This window comes from Rhinolophus sinicus, chromosome 2, assembly GCF_057876585.1.
Source record: "Rhinolophus sinicus isolate RSI-liver-muscle chromosome 2, RSI-T2T, whole genome shotgun sequence".
NCBI classification, from domain to species: Eukaryota; Metazoa; Chordata; class Mammalia; order Chiroptera; family Rhinolophidae; genus Rhinolophus; species Rhinolophus sinicus.
This window is the reverse complement of record NC_142502.1, coordinates 45,141,072-45,163,711: the sequence shown is the minus strand read 5'-3', so window position 1 is coordinate 45,163,711 and position 22,640 is coordinate 45,141,072. Positions and strand designations below refer to the sequence as shown.

Sequence of the window (22,640 nt, the reverse complement as noted above, 5' to 3'; positions counted from 1 at the left end):
TAAAAAAGCGCATAAAAACTTTGCAGAATTCATTTGTTCCCTTCTGTGCATTAGAAAGGGTGTGGTGGCTGTGGTTCGGCTGGAGACCCACTCATTTGCTGAAACTAGATCTGGTGAAAAGATCTAGATTCTAGATCCATTGTTTTTATTACTTAGCCTTTGGAGCAAACAAAAGTTAATTCTGTTGCCCAGGGTGAGTTCCAGATAAGATGTCCAGCCTTTCTATTATTTTTGTTTTCCCACAGAACACAGGGACAAGAAAAATCCAAAGATACTATCCAAGTCACATGATACTTAAACCACTCCAAGGGCAACATAACGGTGACTAGTTTCCAACAGTGAGAGTATGTGGCCTCACTTAGGTCACTAACCAATTAGAACATTTTCAGTTTAGGAAGTTGTTCCGTACGCCCAACCTGAATCTTCTATTACTCACTTGGCAAATGTATTGAACATTCATTGTATGTACAAGGCCCCGGCCATTTCAAAGGTGAACAAAACGAGAAATATGATTCTTGCTTTAACAAGTACACTACCTAGTTGGTGTCAAGATACAAGTCCAAATATTAAAAAGATAACAGAATAGCTAAATGTACAGGGGAACTTCACAAGAACAGTTACCAAACAGTATTAAAATTACATGAGATACACCCTGAATTTCTGCTTAGAAACTTGTTTTCCTTCCGTTTTTGCAACCAGAACCCAGGTGTGATGAAAACCACCACTAAACCTAAGCCTAATGGGAAAGGAAAAGACACATATTAACGTCATTGTCACTGGACATGTAGATTCCAGCAAGTCTACGACTATTGGCCATCTGACCTACAGATGTGCTGGGATTGACCAAAGAACTATCGAAACATTTGAGAAGGAGGCTGCTGAGATGGGAAAGGGCTCCTTCAAGTCTGCCTGGGTCTTGGATGAACTGAAAGCTTAACGTGAGCATGGGCTCACCACTGAGAGCTCCCTGTGGAAATTCGAGACCAGCAAGTAGTATGTGACCATCACTGATGCCCCAGGACCCCGAGACTTTAGCAAAACCTGATTCTAGGCACCTCTCAGGCCGACTGTGCTGTCTTGATTGTTGCTGCTGGTGCTGGTGAATGTGAAGCAGGTGTCTCCAGGGACGGGCAGACCCGTGAGCCTGTGCTTCTGGCTTACACACTGGGTGTGAAACAACTAATTGTGGGTGTTAACAAAATGGATTCCACTGAGCCTCCCTACAGCCAGCAGAGATACGAGGAAATTGTTAAGGAAGTCAGCTCATACATTGAGGAAACTGGCTACAACCCTGACATGGTAGCATTTGTGCCCATTTCTGGTTGGAATGGTGACAACATGCTGGAGCCAAGTGCTAACATGCCAAGTGTTAACATACAGGAAAGTCACCCATAAGGATGGCAATGCCAGTGGAACCATGTTGCCTGGAGCTCTGTATTGCATCTTGCCACTAACTCGTCCAACCGACAAGCCCTTGCATCTGCCCCTCCAGGATGTCTACAGAATTGGTGGTGTTGGTTCTGTCCCTGTGGGCTGAGTGGACACTGGTGTTCTCAGACCCGGCATGGTGGTCACCTTTGCTGCCATCAACGTTACAACTGAAGTAAAGTCTGCTGAAATGTACCACGCAGCTTTGAGTGAAGCTCTTCCTGGGGACAATGAGGGCTTCAATGTCAAGAATGTGTCTGTCAAAGATGTCTGTCAAGGCAAAGTGGCTGGTGACGGCTAACATGATCCACCAATGGGGCAGCTGGTTTCACAGCTCAGGTGATTCTCCTGAACCATCCATGCCAAATCAGTGCTGGAAATGCACCTGTGCTCGATTGTCACACAGCTCACATTGCTTCCAGATTTGCTGAGCTGAAGGAGAAGGTTGATCGTCATTCAGGGAAAAAGTTGGAAGATGGCCCTAAGGTTTTGAAATCTGGTGATGCTGCCATCATTGACACGGTTCCTGGCAAGGTCATGGGTGTTGAGAGCTTCTCTGACTACCCTCCTCTGGGCCGTTGTGCTGTTCGTGACATGAGACAGACAGTTGCTGTGGGTGTCATCAAAGCAGTGGACAAGAAAGCAGCTGGAGCTGGCAAGGTCACCACGTCTGCCCAGAAAGCTCAGAAGGCTAAAGGAATATTATCCCCGATACCTGCCAGCCCCGTCTTAATCAGTGGTGGGAGAACGGTCTCAGAGCTGTTTGTCTCCATTGGCCATTTAAGTGTAATAGCAAAAGACTGGTCAATGATTACAATGCATTGTAAAATCTTCAGAAGGAAAGGAGAATGTTTTGTGGATCATTTGTTTTTTGTGTGTGGCAGTTTTTAAGTTATTAGTTTTTAAAATCACTACTTTTTAATGTGAAACAACTTCCCCCAAAATCTGTCACAGAATTTTGAGATCCATTAAAACAAAGTTTAATGAGAAAAAAAAATCTTATTTTCCTTTGTCCCGTCCTCACTAGAAATAAAGGACATGTTACAAACAATGTACAAGACCTTTTCACATAATTTAGTTGGCAAGAGACCCCGCTTAACCCATAGTTCCCTTTTGGGTCATCTGCATATGGAAATTCCCATGAATTGCAAATAAGTAATTATATATGAAAACTATGTACACACATATATTACGATCAATGCTTGGCAGCTTGTTCACGCTCAAAGACCTTTTATATACATAGTGTGGGTGGAGAAGAAAATAGAAATCTATTCCTTGTTTATAAGAAAAAATGCGTAGAATTTTTTAAGCTATTGGAAAATCAAGTAAGTGTGTTTTTTAAAAAAGATTTTTAGATACGTGGGTAGAACTGAAATGCTCATGATTTAAAAAGCTTAACAAGTTTCTACAAATACCTTAGGGAAGAAAATGCCTTTGGGTTTTGTGGCCACCTCTTCTGTTCCCTCCCGTTTTCACTTGGACGTTCTCTTTCCTTTGGCCTTGTGGCCCTGCCTTGCTCAATTTGGATGATGCTTCCAGCAGTTTCTCCCAAGTGCAGGACTTTCTGGAAGGGAACTGTGCTTATTGGAGCTTGGACCAGAGTGCTCTGCTCCCACTCCGTCAGGCCTTCCCACCGTGGCACTTCCTAGAAACTGCCAGACTCACCCATGAAGGGCTGCTCTGCTCAGGGGGCTGCCTTGTGCTTTCCACTTGCAGAGAGGGCATCGGTTTCTTTCTCGCTTCCCTCCTCTCTCCTTAGTGGGCCAGACCTTCCAAACCTCGCTTGTGAGGGCTAAAAAGCAAAAGTCAGGAGTTAGTTTTGTTCCTGGCAAACTTTCTCGCATGAGTGGTACAGAAGAAGTATTGATCGTTGAGGAGTTCTGCAAATCTCTGGGCCAGGCCTCTATGAGAGCTGATCACTCAGTGTTGGAAGTACAGATGGTAATTTCTGAGAACCACAGGGGGGAAATGGAGGAATTATGTTCTCTTTGGATCCAAACTTGGTGGGTGGCTTCTGCTTCATGTTGCAATTGCATGTCCAGAAATGATAGCTGCGCTCTCATTGGTATAACTACAGCTATAAATGGTATGGAAACACAGTTTAGCGAACTGCTTGTTGAGGTAGGGGGAGAAAAAAAGAGACGATGGGTGATACCACCAAAAACACAATGAAAGGGTCCCTCAGTTTTTGACAGTTTCATTACAGAACCGGATCCCTGGTGCCTCTTACACAGCCCTCTGCTTAGAAGAGTGTACGAGTACTTACTTTCTGGCATGAAGGGTAGTGTCCTTGGTCTTCAAATGGCTGATCTAATAGTTTGCACAGATGTGGATGTCATCTTTTGTCAAAAGAGAGATCATCAATTGAAGGGCATAAAGGGTATTAACTTCTTGTTTACACTAGAAACACTCATTCAAGCTTATAGAAATTGCAGAGGGAAGAGAAAACCAATGGAATCCACATTTATTGAGAGTCTTCTATGGGTCAGGTATGCTGATGGGCACACCACATATTATCTCATTTAATCCTTAAACTCTATAAGGTATATGCTACTTTGGGCATTTTGTAGATATTAAAACAAGATCAGAGAGGTTCAGTACCTTATCCAAGGCCACACAGCTCAGAGGTAGAAGGGCTGTGTTTCAAGCTTAAGTTTGTCTCCAAAATTCATGTTCTTTCTGTCATGCCATGTTGATATGGCTGATGTGGAAGTGAGCATTACAATTCAGTAATTATTAGGGACCATAAGTGGGAATTAGCCATGTGAGATTTAACCAGCTCAATGTGGTGAAAATATAATGGGAAACACCATGAAATCAACTCATGGGGACCCTTGGTCCATCAAGGATTTTCTGCTCTTGGACATGAGAAAGGTATCCCCTCTCAAAAACATGTCGCGACTGGGGGTTAGTCTCCCCCACATATTTCTGAGGCTGTCACTGGAGGTGACTTGAAGTCCCAGTTCCAAGACCCGCCATCCTCCCTGATGTCAGCACACGACCATGGGGCTAAGAGGCACACAGAGGTCCAAGAAAAATGCACAATTTAGAAAAGGACTGTCATTCACAAAAGCTGAAAAGGACTTTGCATTTCAGGCTCAACAAACAAACAAAATTTTTTTTTGTATTTATATTAAGATACACTATTCGCTTCTCCCTACTCTCAAAGAATGAGGTTAATTTAGCACTCAAGCATATGGTTGCCTAGCGAGAAGTACTAGGATTGAGAACCCCCAAAAAAACGGAGGTCAGTGGAGCCAGAGCCATGCAGAGAAGAGGAGGTGCAAGCCGGGCAGGAGATGGGACAGAACCTGACTCTCCCCCTGCAAAGAGGCCCGGAACACTTTTTTTAAAGACACAAGACACTACTCTTTGTCAGACTGGTATATAATTGAAAGATTCCTCATAGTGAGTTTTCATAAGGCCAAGAGATATGGGTCCTCTCCTTGTACTATTGTGAAGGTAAATTAACAGAGCCCTTTGGAAGGGAATTTGGGAGTGTATGAGCAAAGTGTGGTCCGGGTCAGTGGATCTCAGACTTCAGCGTGCCTCAGAGCCACCTGGAGGCTCATTACAACACAAATGTCTGGGCCCCGCCCCAGAGTTTCTGACCCAGTGGTACGAGGTGGGGCCTGAGGATCTGCATTTCCCACAAGTTCCCAGATGCTGACGCTGCTGGTCCAGGGAGTTCACTTTGAGAACCACGTGTACACAAGGTTAGGAGCTTGGCTCTGATGCTTATCGGCTGTGCGACCTACACAAGTTACTTAACCTGTCTCCATTTTGTTTTTCCTTTATGAAAAATGGGGACCACCTCATGTGCCCACCTCATATACCTGTGAGAATTACATGAGTTAATTCATGTAAAATGCATACAGGAAGTGCTTGGGAAATGTTTGCTCAATAAAACACCATAATTTAAAATGCTTGTTCCTTTTGACTTGACAATTTCATGTCTAAGCATGTATCTTAAGAGAAATATTTACATTACAACTTAGATGAAATAAATTCATTGAAAAATACAACTTAACCAAACTGACTCAAGAAAAATAGAAAATCTGTATAGCTCTATATCCTTTAATCAAATTTATGATTAAAATGTTTCTCATAAAGAAAACTCCAAGCCCAGAAGGCCTCACTGGTGTCTTCTACTACATATTTAAGGAAGAAATAATACAGTGGGTCCTCACTTAACATCGTTGGTAGGTTCTTAGAAAGTGCAACTTTAAGTGAAACAACGTATGACGAAACCAATTTTACCATGGGCTAGTTGATATAAATAAGAGTTAAGTTCCTATGGCATATTTCTGGTCACAAAAACATTTCCAAACTTCTAAATAAAAACCCAAAACATTTTCAATGTTAAACACTGAAATTCATGTGAGCTATATATACATTTAAGAAAGATTAATAAAAATAAGTCATTCTTTTCCAGCCCACTTATTGTAGTTCACAGTGGCCGCCCAGGGCTCCCAGCGGGAACGCACCCTGGACAGGAGGCCCTTCCCTTCTAGGGCACGTTCACACGCACACCCTCACTCACTCAGCCCGGGACAGTGTAGACACGGCAGTTCACCTCACGTGCACATCTTTGGGATGTGGGAGGAAACCGGAGTCCCTGCAGAAAACCCACGCAGACACGAGAATATGCAAACTCCAGTGGCCCTGACTGGGAATAGATTTTTTTTTCCTCATCAACGTTATAACAAAATGACATTGCGTGAAATGATGTTATTGACCTGCTGTACAAATACTGCACAAACTCTTTCAGAGAACAGAAAGAGAGAACATTTCCCAGATCTTGTGCTACAGAATCCTGGTACCAAACATGATAAGGACCTCACAAGAAAATTATAGACCAATATCCTTCATGAATATGCCAGGGATGCCAAAAAAATGTATACACATTACTTGTATTCATCTTTTGTTATCAGTATATATTGAATATTACAATTTTAATACAGTTTTCCTTTCTTAAAATGTGTACACATTTTTTGGCACCTTCTGTAGATGCAAAAATCCTTAACAAAATATTAGCAAATCAAACCCAGCAAATTAGAAAAATGATAATACATCGTGACCAAAATCTGTATTAGTTTTCTAATTGTTGCTATAACAAATTACCACAAACTTGGTAGCTTAAAACAAAAATTATCTCTCAATTTATATATTACTTGCAGAGTATAAAATGGTACAAATATCAGAAAACTCTGGCAATTTCTTTGAAAAATACACACCCATCCTATATGACCTAACAATTCCAGTTTTAAGTATGCTCAAGAAAATGTCCACAACAAAACTTATACAAAAATGTTCATAGTGGCTTTATTTATAATAACCCCAAACAGGAAACCCAAATGTCCATCAACAAAATGACTAAACAAGTTGTGTTATACTTATACAATAGAATATTAGTCAGCAACAAAAAGAAATTACTGATATGATTCTCAAAACCATTATGTTGCGCCCAAGAATTCAGACACAAAAGACTACAAACTGTATGACTGCATTTGTATGAAATTCTAAAAAGACAAAATGAATATATGGTGCTAGAAATCAGAACAGTGGCTGCCTGTGTGTAGGGGGGTAGGGGGTGGGGGGGTGCGAGGGTATTGACTAGAAAGGAGAATGAGAGACCTTTCCGGAATGATGGAAATAAATTGTTCTATGTTTTGCTTTGGGTTTTATTTACATGGATGTATACAGTTCACAAAGGCATTTGAACTGCACCCTTAAGATCTCTGCATTTTACTGCTTATGAATTATGTCAATAAAGAAAAGATAAATTTAATCAGTTACAATCAAATATGGCAGCTGCATCTGAATTCAATCAAATCTTTCACACCTTGTTTATAACTCGAGGTCTACAGGTTTCAATTAATTTAGGTCAGTCTTACAACCAATAAGGAAAGCTTGTTACATGACAGCGTTTGCTTGGAAGACCCAGATCTTTCAAAGGGGTTTCTAGGACCAACCAAAGCAGGTAGAGAAATGAATGCAGAGAAGCCCAGAGGAAGGCAAAAGTACGAAATGTTTCAAGTTTGTCTTCTTAATCCCAAGTCTGCCTTCCGACATGCTCTCTCTGAGTGGGCCCTATCCAGTCCATCTTCCCCACTACCATAAGAGATCTTTCTTACAGCAATTTCATCACTCAAGAATTCTTACCTTCCACAAAACACAACACAATTCAGCCAAGTTCTTTGTCACTGTGTAACAAGGATTGCCTTTTCTCCAGTTTCCAATTACCTGTTCCTCATTTCCGTGAGATCTCATTACAATGGTCTTTCATGTCCATTTCTACCAACATTCTGCACATGATTATTTGTGTATTATCTAGCAAGATGAAAGCTTTCGGGGCCAGCCCGGTGGCTCAGGCGGTTAGAGCTCCATGCTCCTAACTCCGAAGGCTGCTGGTTTGATTCCCACATGGGCCAGTGGGCTCTCAACCACAAGGTTGCCAGTTCAATTCCTCGAGTCCCGCAAGAGATGGTGGGCAGCACCCCCTGCAACTAAAATTGAACATGGCACCTTGAGCTGAGCTCCCGCTGAGCTCCCGGATGGAGCGCGTCCTCTCAACCACAAGGTTGCCGGTTCGACTCCCACAAGGGATGGTGGGCTGCGCCCCCTGCAACTAGAAACGGCAACTGGACCTGGAGCTGAGCTGCGCCCTCCACAACTAAGATTGAAAGGACAACAACTTGACTTGGAAAAAAGTCCTGGAAGTACACACTGTTCCCCAATAAAGTCCTGTTCCCCTTCCCTCCCCCCAAAGAAAAAAAAATAAAATAAAAAATGGCCAAATCTTGAATGCTTAAAAAAAGATGAAAGCTTTCTCTTCACCTCTTTTTCTTTCTGAGCCCTCCCCTCACTAAAATTGTCTTTAACATTTTATATTTCTAGCGTGCACATCAAAACTCTTCTAACCTCTCTACCCCTTACCCCGTTCCAAAGCCCCTTCTATATTTTTAGGTACTTGTTACAGCAACACTTCACTTCTTGGTACCAAAATTTATGACTCTGCTCAGGATGCTATAACCAAATACTACAGACTGGGTGGCTTAAACAATAGAAATTTATTTTCTCACAGTTCTGGAGGCTGGAAGTCCAAGATAAAGGTCTGGCAGGCTTGTTTCCGGTGAAGGCTATCTTCCTGGTTTATAGATGTCTGGTCACCTTCTTGCTGTGTCCTCACATGGTGAGGAGGTTGCAGGGGGAGGGGGAGGAAGGGAGGAAGACAGAAGAAGGGAGGGAAGGGAGAGAAGTGAGGAGAAAGAAGGGAGAGGGGTCAGGGGAGAGGGGAAGAGAGCTCTCTGCTCCCTTCTTACAAGGACTCAAATCCTATTGGATCAGGGCCCCACCCTTGAGACCTCATTTAACCTTAATTATGTCCATAAAGGCCCCATCTCCAATGCAGCCAAACTGGAGATAAAGGCTTCAACATAAGAATTTAGGTGTGTGTGTGGGGGGCACATTCAGTCCATAATAGCATCTTTGTGTGAAAAATTTAGCAGCCGTTTCTGGAAAAGTCTGAGCAAAAAACGTACAAAAAAGCAAAAGGAATGTGCTAAATATAGTTTACTGCTTTAAGTCAATATTTTCATATCTTTCCCCGTATTATATTTTCATTTAGATCAAATGAACAAATTTTCCTGTTAGGTTTGTGTTGCTTCCAAGCTGGCTTCCTACTGCCTGCTAGATAAAAAGCTGCTGTGTAAGGCTAGAACATGCCTTCCTCTAGGCAGCCAGATGAAAGATGGCTTCTAAAGATTAGCAAGTGTGGCAAACATGGCTTAATTTTTTTTCAAATGCAATTTAGACTGTTCCTTTGGGGTGTGATTTTATTACAACTTTGCAGCCGAAAATATTTTAAGAAAGTGGATGCCTATCTCTAGCATTCTCACTAATCATGGAACAAAATTACATTTGTTCACCCCTGTCCATATACAAATATGGCGCATTAAATGATCAGGAATTCTATGCCAGTGGACAAGGGAGGCCAATGACTTGCCGTATTAATTATCTGCTGCGTTGGGCAGCCTACCAGCTGCCGGGAGTGCAGGAGCAGTAAAACCCAGGCCCTGTCCACAAAGAACTTACACTTGGCGAGGGAGATAGACCCGTACTTCCAACTTATTCTCCACAGAGTGGCAAAGGGTTTGTGCAGTCATCCACTTTGTCTTACCCCGGGGGCTGGTTAGAAAGGCAGCTGTGGCCAAAGAACAAGACAAGCTCCACCCTACAGCCAGCACACTTTGAAAAATCAATCTGTGCCAAGCAGTGAAACAGTTGGGTATGTGCAATGTCTATTTTAAATATAAATGGAAGTTTTGTGTTTGTCACTTACACATTCTTCCGTTCACTCCATGATGCCTTTGACTGTTGGAATAACCATAGAGATTCATCAAGTAAATTATAAGGGGCAGCCAGGTATAAGAGAACGTTCTTATAAAAGGAAAAACGCCCAGCGCCACTCTACCCACAAAATGCTGCCTATTTGTTTGTTTTTTTAAAACATCATTGTAATTTTCTTTTTTTAAAAAAAGGATGTTTCCCCTAGAGATGTTTAAAAAACTGTAATTTTGCTTCGGAGGTATTGGCGGGCCCTGCCTCTGTGGTTATGTGACATCATAAACAGCCTGAACAAAATAGCATACGGCCACTCACAAGGGGACTTCGCATTGCTGCAGGACAAGTGTAATCTGCAAGGCTTCTAGGCACACAGATCGAATTTTAACATGAAAATTGCTAACAAGAGTTTTTTTTCCACTTAAAAAATCCACACAGAAACAAAGTCAATTGAATTTTATTACAACCAAGAATATAAAATAAATGCAATGTAATTTATTTTAGTTTTAACAGTCATTTCAAGAAGGATGCCAGGACAACGCGAAAGCGGGAAACACTCGGCTCCAAAGCAGCGGCCTGTCCTGCACCCCACAGAGCAGGCCTTGCTGGGGTGCCGCCGGCGCTGAGCGCACACCTCGCAGCAGAGTGTGGAAAGCAAACAGTCATCTCTGTAATTATGGAAAGAGGGATGCGTGCAGGAAATGACTGAAAAGCGAGACGAGGACAGGTACACTTCACAAATAGGAATTATGGGAAATACAAACTAGGCAGTTTAGAAAGGATGTACTACATAACATATATAAAAAGTACTTTAAATTGTTGTTAAAAAGGACATCTTCCGTCCAGGTTTTGTGTAATACTTTTAGTGTCTACACAGACAAATCTTTAAAAAAATTAAATAGTATTAATTTACTAAATATTTAGGAGATAACAGTGCATTAAGGGTTTTGTTTTTTTTCATATAATACATACATATCACTCCTTTGCAGTGATAGCATAGAAGAGTAAATATGGCCTTAGGTACAACATATTTTTCAAAAATCCTAAAACAATGAACTTTGCTTTATGATATTTGTGACTATTCTTGAAGATTATGGGGACCTAAACTACATTTTATATAAAATATTACTTATACTTGAATCCTTGAAGCCTCCTTTACACTAACTGCCATTTCACTGCCGTTGTCCCTTCCCTATCAAGATAGCATCATAGACAGAGTTTAGGGTTTGCAATTTTCATAGAATTTTTCCTTCATTGCATGGTTTCTGCTACATAAATTTATTCAGATTAAGTTGCAAGTCTTATTGTCCAACTATTTTTTTTCTTTTCTTTCACCTTTAGCAGAGGAAACAGCGTCATTTTAGAGGCATACAACTAACAGTCGCTTTACCAGGAATGAGGCAGTGAACACATAGGTAAATGTCGTCCCTTTGCATTCTTAGATGTAAATTATGTTTACAAGAGCAAAAGAGTAGTGCAGAAGGTCAAAATGCTAAGTACTAAAGTTTTAAAACCACACAGATATAAAAATATACATGTCCTTGGTGTTTGTATGTTACTGCGTGATCTACTTCATCACAAGGACTGTTTCAGCCTCATCGTATCGGCCCTGCCGCCAGGCTATCTTACCCTTGAGCTCAGCTGACCTGAAACTCTAGAATCCTTTCTTTACACACACACACACCTCACCAGAAAGCTAACTCGAAACTGATTTGTAGTATGGAGAGCAGAAAACCTTCACTTTGATTCCTTCCTTCCTTTCAGTAACCTCTGCTGGTTTGGGTGTTCCCATATGCCAAGGGATGACCTTCCCTGCATGTTCAGGGAATGAAAGTAACACGTTTTCAAAGAGGAGTGTGGTCATTTGGGGACCACAAAGGTAAATTTTAACCTCAAAAAGCTTCCCAGTTCTCCTCTGAGGTCCCACAGTTTCAGGGCCCAGAAGTGTGTTAAAGGCTTTGTTCCCCTTTACGGGGAAAAGGAAATTATAAAGCACAAGTATTTCAGAGGGTAATGGGCACCAGTGGGCATCACCAATTCTGAGGCAGGAACACGGGAGGGAAAGCCAGTACCAGCAGAGACCAGAAACCCAGTCATGAGTCTGGTGGGGACAGCTAGCTATATCCTGGAGAACACTGGACTGGGAACAACTGATGAAATCCCCTTACAGTTTCTCTATCAGTTCTGCCAGTAAAATTCACTATGTTCAGGGAACGCAGGGGAGTTCTGTGATCATGTAAGCACATATCACAGGAACTGTATAGCAAAGTTGCTTATAAAGTATTAAGGGGCATGGCATTTTGGTTCATGCACAGATTTGGGGTATGTCTTTTATTAAATCAATGTAAGTTCCCCTTCAGGCTAGGACAGAGCTTCTCTTTTCATTCTGATTTCCTGCAACCACTTAATAGAGTGTGTTCTGCCTACCAAAGGCCACTCAATTGTACAAAGGCTGCTGTGAACATTTCAAATACTCATTAATGCCTGTTCTGATACTTCATCGCTGGCTTTCTGGAAGGTAGACACAGAAACCTCTCCATAACACTTAGAGCAGAATTTGGAATAGTAACTCTATCCAAGTGGAATTAGAAGTAAACAAAAGGACCTTCATATTCTAGGCTGGTTTCATTTATAAGCCGATCTCCCCAGGAGAGCTTCCTTCCATGGAATTGATCAGAAGCTCCTGATCAACGTGACAGGAAGTACATCTTGTCCTTTGTACTTTCCATCCAGCACGGCACTGGGCACGTGGTGAGGGTGCAGTGAGCATCTGAAAACCAATGACTCTGGACAGTGAGGCTTCAGGGCACAGGATAGAACTTCATACATGTAGCTACATTATGCAGAGGGCTATTCATTTTTCATTTTAAAAAATGGAAGGGGTAAATTACCATGGAGACAATCAGAAATTCTTTCCAATGGAACATGTCAACTGTTTCCCCTTCAGTGTTGGTGAGTGTCACTACATAGTCTTTATCACTAATAAGCATTATTATGCTGAAATCAGTAAGGTCCTTGCTGGCCACAGTATCACATCAATAGTGCAAAATGTATACTGGCTTCTGTCTGAAATCTTATGTTACTTGTGTATGGACCCAGAGTATCATAACCAGGTAGATAAGTTCACAAAGAATAGTAAAAAAGAAAAACGCCTATAACTTGCATATACAACAATCAGCTATTTCTTCTAGCTCAGGAAAACATTTAAACAAGGCTGGTGCTGCTAGTAGCATTCGGAAGAACACAGATTTCTTGTCCCTTACATTACAATGGGCGCTCTACGTCTATGTTTCCTTGTGACTCTGGGAGTGAGGGGTTCCTTACACTGGCTGAGAAAGAACCCAGCCTCTAATTCATAGACCACGGAAATGCAAATATGCACTTTATCTAGTATAGTCATACACTATCTGCCCATAGTTTTTTAGGCACAATTATTAGTTTTCTCCTAGGGGCAAAAGAAAGCATTCAGTGCAATGAAAAGATTCTTGAGAGAATTAAGTTTCAGTTAACAACAGCAAAATTATGCATACACAATATAGTTTAAAATGAAAAAAAACCTAAAATTTTAACATGCTTTAAAAATAGTCGCTCTATACCTAATGCAAATATGAATGGAGAACACTGATCTCTATTTTAAAAGCAGATTAATTTGCAGGCTTCTATTTGAGTACCCTTGATTAGGTAAGAAAGTTACTCAAGCTGACCCACCTGTGAAGAAACCAACAGTTCTTTAGAGAAGCCAACTTTATGTACAATACACACTAAAAGCTTTTCCTTCAAAGGGAAGTAATACATCCTTTGATCAACATTACTCCTTAAAGAAATCCTAGTGCAGTTAATATTCCCTTCAGCTTTCCGGTGCGGGTCACCAAAGGACAGTCGTTCATCAAAGCTCTTGAAACCCTTTTTAAGGTAGACTTAACTACATGAAAGTTAAATTTATAATTCTTAATTACTGAATACTACTCAGAATAAGATGCTTCTGGGAACTAGGTTCCACATGAATGATTATACAAAAATGACCACATACTTCAGGTCTTCGTAGCGTAAAGCGTAGTAACTGCAAAGATCTCAGCTGTTTTTGGTCGTAGGTTCCCTCTGTCCCACCACTTGTCTTTTTGTTAGACCTTCCCTGAAACTAGATAAATAACAACACCATAGTAAAGTACTTTGGGACAGTGACAGTTTCTGTTTAAGACTTCCATAAGCAAAACAGTTATATTCTGTGAAAACAACGTAGTGCTTTAAAAGGTGCATTTTTCCCTCCGTTGCTAGGTCCGTTCATGAAGTACAAAACCATACACCACTGAAGTCCTGATTCTAAAACATTAAAATCCTATTAAAAGAGCTTTGAAAAGATAAATCATAGTGATTGCTACAGCGTGAGAAAGGTGCACCAGGAAATCCTTCAAAAAAAATGCTCAAGGTTACAGAAGTTAAGTGCTGGGATTAGATCAGACGCTTTATCAGAGAAGTCACAATGGAACACATGCAGGGAAAGGGTGCCGGGGAAACTTCACAAAAAACCTTCTTTAAGTCAATAAAGAAGAGACATCAGTCAGTCCTGCAAGATGCTCAGGATCTAGTTTTCCTAAGTGGACGAGTTGTAAACAGCATCACAGTTTGCATTTTTGGTTCTTCTCAATGCAGACATCACATTGCTGGAGCCTGTGCTCTGGGCAGTGGCGGCCTTCAGTACGGTCAGTACCGGTGGGCCTGGTGGGACGGGTGGTACTGCGCGCTCTGCTGAGACGAGGAGGAGTAGCCTAGTGTGCTCTGGGACTGAGAAGATCCCTGCACGCTGCTTTGGTAATTCAGGCGAGAACCGGAGTGCTAGGAGAAGGAAACAGGAAAAGGGAGTCACTGGTGAGAGAAGAGATGCTGATCACAACGGGACAGAGCAACGAGCCGTTTTCGTCCGAGGTGCCTGGTGCAGACCCATGGCAGCTGACAGCTAACTTAGTTTGTTCATATTCTGCTTATTTGAAATCATAGCCTGCCATCACTGTAGCCACATATTCTGGCAGGCACAGAGTTTGGCTGGACTTCTTTAGGAGCTAAGCTACATTGGCCAAAATAAAAAAAAATTTAAAAAGGCAGAGGGGAAACTTATGCTGACCCACTATTCTTTATACTAATTTGGGTTAGTTACTCTTTGCACATATAATTTACGCAATTTATAAACAAGAATAATGAATTTGGCATAGTCCATGGTATTCTAACATCTATTCATTTTCTCATAAGTAACAAAGCTGTGAGTAAGAAATCATTTTTAGAGGAAAGAGTTTTCGGAGGCAGAGGCTAGAGTGACATGAGCAGCACCACAGAGATGACAAAGCAAGGCAAGGCTGGGCAAGGCACAGCAGCACTCAGTGGGTTTTACAAACTTCAGGTCATATTTAGAATAAAGACATTGTCATACATGAGAATGCCCTCAAGAGAAGGCAGAGACAAATGCATTTCAATTCAGTGTGCTTTATTACTTTACATGAAACATTCATCTTCACAGCACCCAGGGCAAATATGAAAAAATGTGTAAAAGGAAAATTCATCTACAGAATATGGTTCCTGGTTAAACATAAGCATCGCTGGAACCAATGTCTTTGGCTATGCTTAGAAGGCTGGTTCTTCCTGGGAGCAAAGTGGGAAAGAATATCTGTAAGTAATAAAGCTATTCCTTGTAGTTAAAACTTAAATGACTTTGAGGTGGCACTAGGGGTGTAAGAAAGGACACATCAACGAGATCCCCACCCCATGTGCCAAGCCTGCCAACCTGCCCTTGCAGCATCCGGCCCAGGACAGCAGGGTGACGAGACAGGCTTGGTTAGAAACAACTCAGCTGCGAGCCTTCCTACGTTACGTAACTGACTCGTTGTGTTGGTGTAAGAAGCCTTTCAAAATTCCACATTCTAACTATGTTTTATTTTGAAGTTTATTATGGAAAAAGGTTCTTTCCACTCACAAGCCCTGTCCTGTGAGGCTGGCTATGACGACTTTCATTTCGGCAGAGCAGACACAGCACACTGAGGAGAGCACACAGGATGGGAGAGCTGCAGATAGGCGCCAACGGCCTTCCTCACCCTACCTCATCTCATCTTCCCGACTAAATAGCTCGGAGAGCTATCCATTTCACAGATACGCTGCTTCACTTTTAAGTAAATAGCACAGGATGGACCAAGAAAAGCATTTTGAAGAACTCTTGGATTTGAAAGGAATAAACACAGTAGTTAAGTGATCTGCTCGTAACTGACTATAATCAGGTTAATATCCTACAATCAGAGACACACAAAGATGAGTCAGTAGTAGTAAAGGCTTACTGCTTACAACGTTAAGGGGGAAAACTGAATTTATAATAAAATTCAAGTAGGTTCACGACCTACTGTTTTTAGTGGATCAAACCGAAACCTTGATTAGTTTAACTGGAACCAAATGGCAGTGCTATCTTACGCTCCTCTGCTTGTAGGAAGCCTTCCAAGAGAAGTTTTCAGAGAAGTAGTTGTATGAAAACACATTCGTTTGTTGAGATTTTCAAAATTAAAGCCTGTTTAGGCAGCTATTTATGTCTTTCTTGTTAATGTTTCTCTTGATTCCAGTTCCTACCAGTGAGTTTATGGCACCCTTGCCTGTGGTTTTGTTTTCTTTTCTTTCCTAATTGCTCCCCCTCCACCAGTCCCCCAGGGACCACACGGTTCTAATCCTTTTTTTCTTTTTACTTTTAAGTTTTTCTTCCCATCTTCTTAGATCTTTTCTTAGCTTGTTGCTACCTTGAAAACGGTTGTTGTTGTTTTGCAAGATTCCCTGCAGTTTTCACAAGTATTTTCTTTTTTTCATTAAATTTTTTTAATCTCTCTTCAAATACCAACCCTTAGACATTTCCCCTTTAATTACCTGAACTAGTTGTACAATCGTATTTTCTTTTCATCAAAATACTTTTAACGAAAAGTACTGTCTAGTCTCAAAATTATTTCTAGTGAGATTTAATAGTTGTTTCTGAGAAGATTCAATCTTAATCCCTTTCTCTTCTATGTTTATGTGGCTACTTACTGATTATTTCCACCCAATGGCAGCAAATCTTTCTCAAGCACACAGCTTCTTTTGTCCAAAATAAGCTACCACTCCTCTCCCTTTTCAATTGCTTATCTAGGTATGTTCTTTTCTGACCCAAAGCCGACAGGCACCTGTATGGGCAAAATGAGAAATTTCTTTGAGGAGGGAGACGCCTGCCTCACCTTCCCTCTTCACGGTGTCAGGATAAACAAGTCAAAAGAGAAATACCTTGCAATTACATGAAATTGACAAAAATCTTCATTTTCATATTTGCTCTGGAAACAGAACTGTACAGTTTGTACAGTCTTAACTTCAGAGTTAAATACTTCATTCTATAAAGGATCTATTTCGCAAGATGCACAAACATTAAAAAGCACACAATTCCGGGGAGTACCTGATAATCTGACGGCATGACAGGCCCGCCTGAGTTTGCGCCTGAAGGCCCCAGCCGTGGTTTCTTGTTTGGAGGCACCTGATTAAGGCCGGAGTCCTGACTGTGCTGCAGCCCTGCTCCGGCACCCCCGGCCCCAGCCCCGGCCCCTCCCGCAGTCCCGTTGGTCTGGGTGCTGTTCTGCTGTGGCGGGGGCGCCTGTGGAGGGGCTGCTGCCTGCTGTGGAGGGGCTGTGGCCTGCTGATGTTGGTTCTGTTGCTGTTGCTGATTCTTGTAAGGGAAAAGAAAAAAAAAAAAAAAAAAGCAAGCTTGGTATGGAACTATATTAACAGGAAATCTCTTTCACTACTTGCTATGCGCACGTGACTGCTGACCCAACCTGCGCTGTGACCTGTGAGGGACACCAAAGTGACTGGACGGAGTGGAGAATGGAGCAGGCAGGGCATCCAGCCTCCCCCAAAGGTCAAAGTACTGAGCCCTGATGGGACTCATTCTCTGAAGTTCACTTAGATTGCACAGTAATCCTCCAAATCAGAAACAGATGTCCCACTGAAGACCACAAGGCACACAGGAAATGGGTCTGCACTCATTAAAGCAGTTCTAATAGTCTTTTCAATAGTGATTCTGGAAAAGTCAAGGAGTGTGGGAAGCAGCCTTATATCTCCAAGTATGATCAAGAACAGAATGATGCTTTGAAAAGCAGCCTGTACAGAGTGATGGTAATGACGCTGAACAAAACAAGAGCAACAATGAAGAATCAGGGCTCAAACAGATCAGGAAGTTCATTTATCTGTAAGCTACTACATTTCACATTTCAAAGTACACCTACAATAAAATAACTACATACTTAATGAAATAAAAGGCGGTTACATACATAGGGATTATTAAATTAACTTCCCCGTGTTCTCTTTTTGCCTCCCTTACTCTCTAGAAGTGAAAATGTACCACGCAGGTCATTCATACCTTATCACCCTTCTCTTCAGGTTCATCTTCATTTAGGAATTCTCGTTTGGGGTATGGAATCTGGCAGCCGGCAAACACACTAAAAATCATTACAAAGAAAGAATACATGTCATGACCTAAAATCTACACTATCACTGACCTTGTTAACTTAAAATTCCACTTTTTTTTTCTTAACTTATTCCTAGTCTTCATTTGTGGCTGGTATTTGCTGGATGCCTCCCAATACAACTGAATTTAAGCATTAAAGATGTGGAATCTAAAGAAGAGAACAGGTGAATGAACTAATCAGAAACAGTTTCAGAGACATAGAGGGAAAACTGAGGGATGCTAGATGGGAGGGCGGTGGGGATAAGGGGGAGGGGGAGGGGATTAGAAAGCACAGTCGGTAACCACAAGATGGCCACGGGGTTACGAAAGTTAATTTGGGGAATGTAATCATTAATGTTGTAAAGATTTTGTAGGGTATCCGATGGACACTTGTCTCATTAGGGAGACCACCTCAGGGATGATGTAGATGCCTGATCACTGCACTGTACACCTGAAGCTGAAGCTGAACAATAATGAATGTCAACTACAAGTTTATATATATGTGTGTGTGTGTGTGTGTGTGTGTGTGTGTGTGTATACATATATATGTGTGTGTATGTATATATGTATATACTTACAAGAAGTGGAGTACAACATTAGGAATAGAGACAGTGGAAATGTAATGGCTGTGTGCGATGTCAGAGGGATAGTGGATGGGGGGAGGGGGTTGACACAGTGTGAGAAATATAAATGATAAACGTTTAAGTATTACTTTGTTTTGTGCACCTGAAACTAATAAGTACATAAATATAAAAAAATAAAAAAGGTGAAAAAGAAAAAAGAACAATTCGTTGTCTGAAGTTTCACATTAGTGTCCATGTCCAATAACAAATGTTAACTGCTGTGGAGTAGACATATATGACATAGAAGTTTCTCCACACAAACTTTATCAGCAATAAAAATAATTGAGTTTGTATTTGCTTCAACAATGAAAATAACTTTTTTTCTCAAGAAAAGCTGCACTTGAAATAAATCCAAGCATAGTTTATCCATGTGGATATCAGAAGGAAAGGGACACAGAGGGGTTTGCTAGTGCAGCAGGCACACTGAATGTGAAACTCTCAGTTTCCTACTGTTAGTTTTAAACTGTTCTAGCTGACTGATCTATAAAAGTCCCATCTGTTCTCAGCTATGTTTTTATCTGTAAAACTGATTAATGGTCATTCCTAAACTACTTGCTTTCATTCACAACTCTCTACAGCTTTGCCTATTTCAAAATACAGGCCCTTTCTCTTGAGCAGCTTTTCTCCAAGGTAGTATTAATGAAGACAGTACAATACTTTGGTAACAAGCGCTCTCTTGCTTTTAACCACCACCCGACATCCTCAACCTGGAGCAAAGGACACAGAAAAGGTAGGGTACATACTCTAATGTTGGCAAGGGGTCCTCCTGAAAATAGGGATCCTGCAGAGCCTGCTCTGAGGTAATTCTCTTGGTCGGATCCATAGTGAGGAGTTTCTGAAGCTAGAGCAACACGTAAGAAATTGATAGCACATAAAAAGGTTGTTCACGAGTCAGTGTTTTGACTTTTGTATTAATGTCTAACAGGACTAATATCAAATGCCATTTTGTAAAGCTCCCTGCACGACTGGTACACTATACACATTTACGAGTATATGAAACTGGCAGAAATCATTAGCATTAAAGCCCTTTTAGAATTTAATTCTTTTTCTGCGGATAAATCATTGGGAAAAAAAATATAAGGCTAGAAGTCAAGGGTGACATCTTAAAAGAAAAATATTTAATTTTGCCCAAACATGCACCGATTTCTCTTCTTTCTGAAGAGAAGGAAATACATTGTAGGGAGACAACACTGCAGAGTAGGTGACATTCTGAAGAGAAGGAATAGCTCGGATAATTCAGGGGAACATGGGATGAGGCTTTAAGAGCCGTGCTAAGGATCTGACTTCCCAGTCTGGGCGAGATGCACTTACCAAGAGGAACACTTTGCTGTCAGGCTTCACCTTGTGTTTTTCCATGTACTTTATGAGGCTACTGTTGGCGTACCTGTAAGGACATAACAATCACACATCACTGCAAACACTCACACCATTTATGTTTTTTAACGGAAAGCTCCAAGATTGGTTTTCCTATAAGGTACGTGTTTATGCCACCGTCTTTTCTGATTAAAAAGGAACACATAACCAAACACTGGTAAATGTGTGAAGAAACAGGAATTGTTACACACTGCACCGTTTACATTGTTACAATCACTTTGGAAATTATGCATTAACCATTAAAGTTGAAAATGTGAGTATCTTATGACCCAGCAATTTCTTTCCTAGGTACATACTCTAGTCTAAAGAGAGATTTTTGCACATGCATATCAGGATACATGGACAAAAAAATGTTCTTGGCAGCATTTTTGTAATAGAAAAAACTGTAAACAACCCAAATGTCTATCTACTAAAGAATGGGTAATTAAATTGTTATGTATTCACAGAATGGAATGTTAACAATAGTAGAAATGAATACAGAGGTTGAATGAGGAAAAAAAGCAAATTGCAGAACAATGATACTGTTTATATAGAAAGTTCAAAGACAAACTGAACAATAGTTTATTTAGAGATACATACATATGTAGTAAAACCATAATGAAAAGTGAGGAATGATAAATACAAATTCAAAATCGTGGCTACCCTTTGGGAGGGATGTGAGCAGGAAGGGAGGGTACAAAGAATACTTCACTAATCTTAGCAATGTTATATTTCTTTGGTTGAGGGGTGAGTCAATGGGTATTCATTTCATTATTCTAAACAGATTACATATCATATTTTCATCATGTATTTTCTTTCCTATATATGAAACATTTGAAATTAAAAAGGTTAAAAATAGGTAACATATGTTCATGGTAGAAAATTTAGAAAATATAGAAAAGTATAAAGAAGAAAATTAAAATCACTCATAATCAAGCCATTCAATGACAAAGAACCATTGTCAAGATATTGATAATTTTTTTTTGGCATTTTTATATATACACACATATAGGTACGAATGACACAAAGACTGAGGGATTTTTGTTTTGTTTTTATAAAATTGGGATCATACTGCATAAATTGTTCCAACTTTTTTCACTTAATATTGTTTCATAAACATTTTTCCTTGTCAAATGCTCTTTAAACTTATTATCTGCAGTGGTTGTGTATCTCCTATTGTTACTAATATTCTTTGTTTGACAATAGTTATGAAATGCAGGTCCTTGGAGGTAAATCTGGTATACATTGTAGGGAGACAACACTGCAAAGTAGGTGACATTCTAAGAGCCCTATCAGACCATGACTCAGTCATTTACCAGTTGTGTGATCTTGGGCAGTTGGTAAACCCCTACGAAAGGCTTAGATTCCTCAACTGAAAAATGAGCATTATAATTATACCTACCTTACAGCGTTATGAGGATCATATGAAAAAATGTAGGGAAGGGGTTTAGCGTCATGCCTGATACATAGTAAGTGCTCAATTAACTACATGTGGCTGCCCTGACTGCTTTCACAGAATAAATTCTTAGAATTATTAGAGCAAAGAGTATGTACATTTCAAAGCCTTTTTATGTGCTCTAGAGCCTTGCTATACAAACCTGGGTCTCAGATCTGTAGCATGGGCACCTGAGAGCCTGCATGAGAAATGCAGATTCTCAGGCCACATCCCAAGGCCCCCTGGTGATCTGTAGGGACATTAAAGTTTGAGAAATCTTCATTCTCACCTGTAGTATACAAGTAAGAGTGCCCGTTTTATTATACCTTTGCCAGCACTGGGTATTTTCATTTAAAAAATCTTTGCCATGTGTAAAAAAAAAATTTTTTTCCCTCCAATACCAGGAATATTTTTATGCCAAGGTAGCCACTAAGTTTGGTAATGGGAAGAAACTTTAAACTTTATGTAGAAACGGAGTCTGTCTATGTGTTTTTGGTTTCTATGTCGAATCAACTGAGTTAACACCAGACTCCAGGTTATTTGTTTCTATCATAATATAAAAAGTTTTGAACCTGAGCAATCCTATTGCTCAATTCCCATGGTAGTTTCTTCTTATCTTTTCTAGTATTACAGCTAAGCTGAACTGTTTGTCATTTTCTGAATTATCCTCTTCCAGATTTGCAATAGTTTAGGAGCGGAATGGTTTTCAAAGCAATTCAAACTCCTTATATACATTGAGGCATTTTATCAGACCATGTTTATTCGAACATTCAATCTTTAAAGTCAACTTAATGATTTGCTTTCAATTCTATTTTGACCTTGCCTTCTAATGAGCTAATAAGTGCTGACACTTTAGAAAGAGTATAGACACATCTATTGTCATCCTTCCCGATTCACTTTGAGAATAGGTTTTGGGGTTCTTTTCTTTTTATCTGATATGGTGAAAACAAATTATCCTTTTACCTTT

General features: G+C 40.6%; 1 protein-coding gene and 1 pseudogene across 3 annotated transcripts in view; one reads left to right on the top strand and one right to left on the bottom strand.

Annotated features, from left to right (window-relative positions):
- Positions 1 to 414: 414 nt before the first annotated feature.
- LOC109449070 (elongation factor 1-alpha 1 pseudogene) lies at positions 415 to 2,352 on the top strand (annotated as a pseudogene).
- Positions 2,353 to 10,215: 7,863 nt separating this feature from the next.
- CDK19 (cyclin dependent kinase 19) overlaps positions 10,216 to 22,640 on the bottom strand; it is a 130,575-nt gene continuing 118,150 nt past the window's right edge. For all 3 annotated transcript variants that reach the window (XM_019735007.3, XM_074333445.2, XM_019735006.3), the window contains 5 exons: positions 20,197 to 20,269; positions 19,629 to 19,726; positions 18,176 to 18,254; positions 17,216 to 17,482; positions 10,216 to 14,607 (listed from right to left, as the gene is read on the bottom strand). In XM_019735007.3, the coding sequence (XP_019590566.1) occupies positions 14,476 to 14,607; positions 17,216 to 17,482; positions 18,176 to 18,254; positions 19,629 to 19,726; positions 20,197 to 20,269 (649 nt within the window). In that variant the 3' untranslated portion in view covers positions 10,216 to 14,475. The remainder of the gene's footprint in view (positions 14,608 to 17,215; positions 17,483 to 18,175; positions 18,255 to 19,628; positions 19,727 to 20,196; positions 20,270 to 22,640) is intronic.